The sequence below is a fragment of the Myotis brandtii genome, unplaced genomic scaffold (genome assembly GCF_000412655.1).
Source record: "Myotis brandtii unplaced genomic scaffold, ASM41265v1 scaffold650, whole genome shotgun sequence".
Lineage (NCBI taxonomy): Eukaryota > Metazoa > Chordata > Mammalia > Chiroptera > Vespertilionidae > Myotis > Myotis brandtii.
Window position 1 is genome coordinate 49,536 of NW_005370517.1, and position 519 is coordinate 50,054.

The 519-nt window shown below is 51.8% G+C and overlaps 1 protein-coding gene across 1 annotated transcript in view; it reads left to right on the plus strand.

Moving 5' to 3' along the window:
• The window catches only part of LOC102240795 (zinc finger protein 547-like), a 30,604-nt gene that overhangs the window by 1,022 nt on the left and 29,063 nt on the right, over positions 1-519 (plus strand). Inside the window, exon 2 of the mRNA XM_014528753.1 lies at positions 204-330. Within this exon, the coding sequence (XP_014384239.1) occupies positions 204-330 (127 nt within the window). The remainder of the gene's footprint in view (positions 1-203; positions 331-519) is intronic.

The window sequence follows — 519 nt, forward strand, 5'->3', positions numbered from 1 at the left end:
CTGAGGGCCATCACAGTGAGTAATGGGACTGTGATGAGAGAGCAGCCTGCACTGGCATTAGGTCCTGGAGTCCACACTAACCAGGTGCCCTGGAGGATGTTGAGGGGGGGAAGATGTGTGACGAGCACAGCCTTCTCCATGGGACTGTGCGATGAGGAAATCTGGTTACAATCATCTGGTTACAATTGTCTCAATTCTGACAGGTTGGCGTGACCTTTGAGGACATTGCCCTGTACTTCTCCAGGGAGGAATGGAGCCTCCTTGATGAGGGTCAGAGACAGCTGTACCTGAATGTGATGCTGGAGAACTTTGAACTTCTATCCTCCCTGGGTAAGACCCTCACTTTCACCAGTGACCTGGACTTGGCTTTGCCATTTCCCAGGCCCCATCTCCCAGGGTGTGTTTGTCCTCCCATGTAGACTGTGGTACTGCTTGATTTTTCCACTTTTCTGGGTAGTTGCTGTCCTGGGGAGGGTTGGTCTGTTTCTGCTGCTCCCTTCTATTCCTGAAGTCCCAATA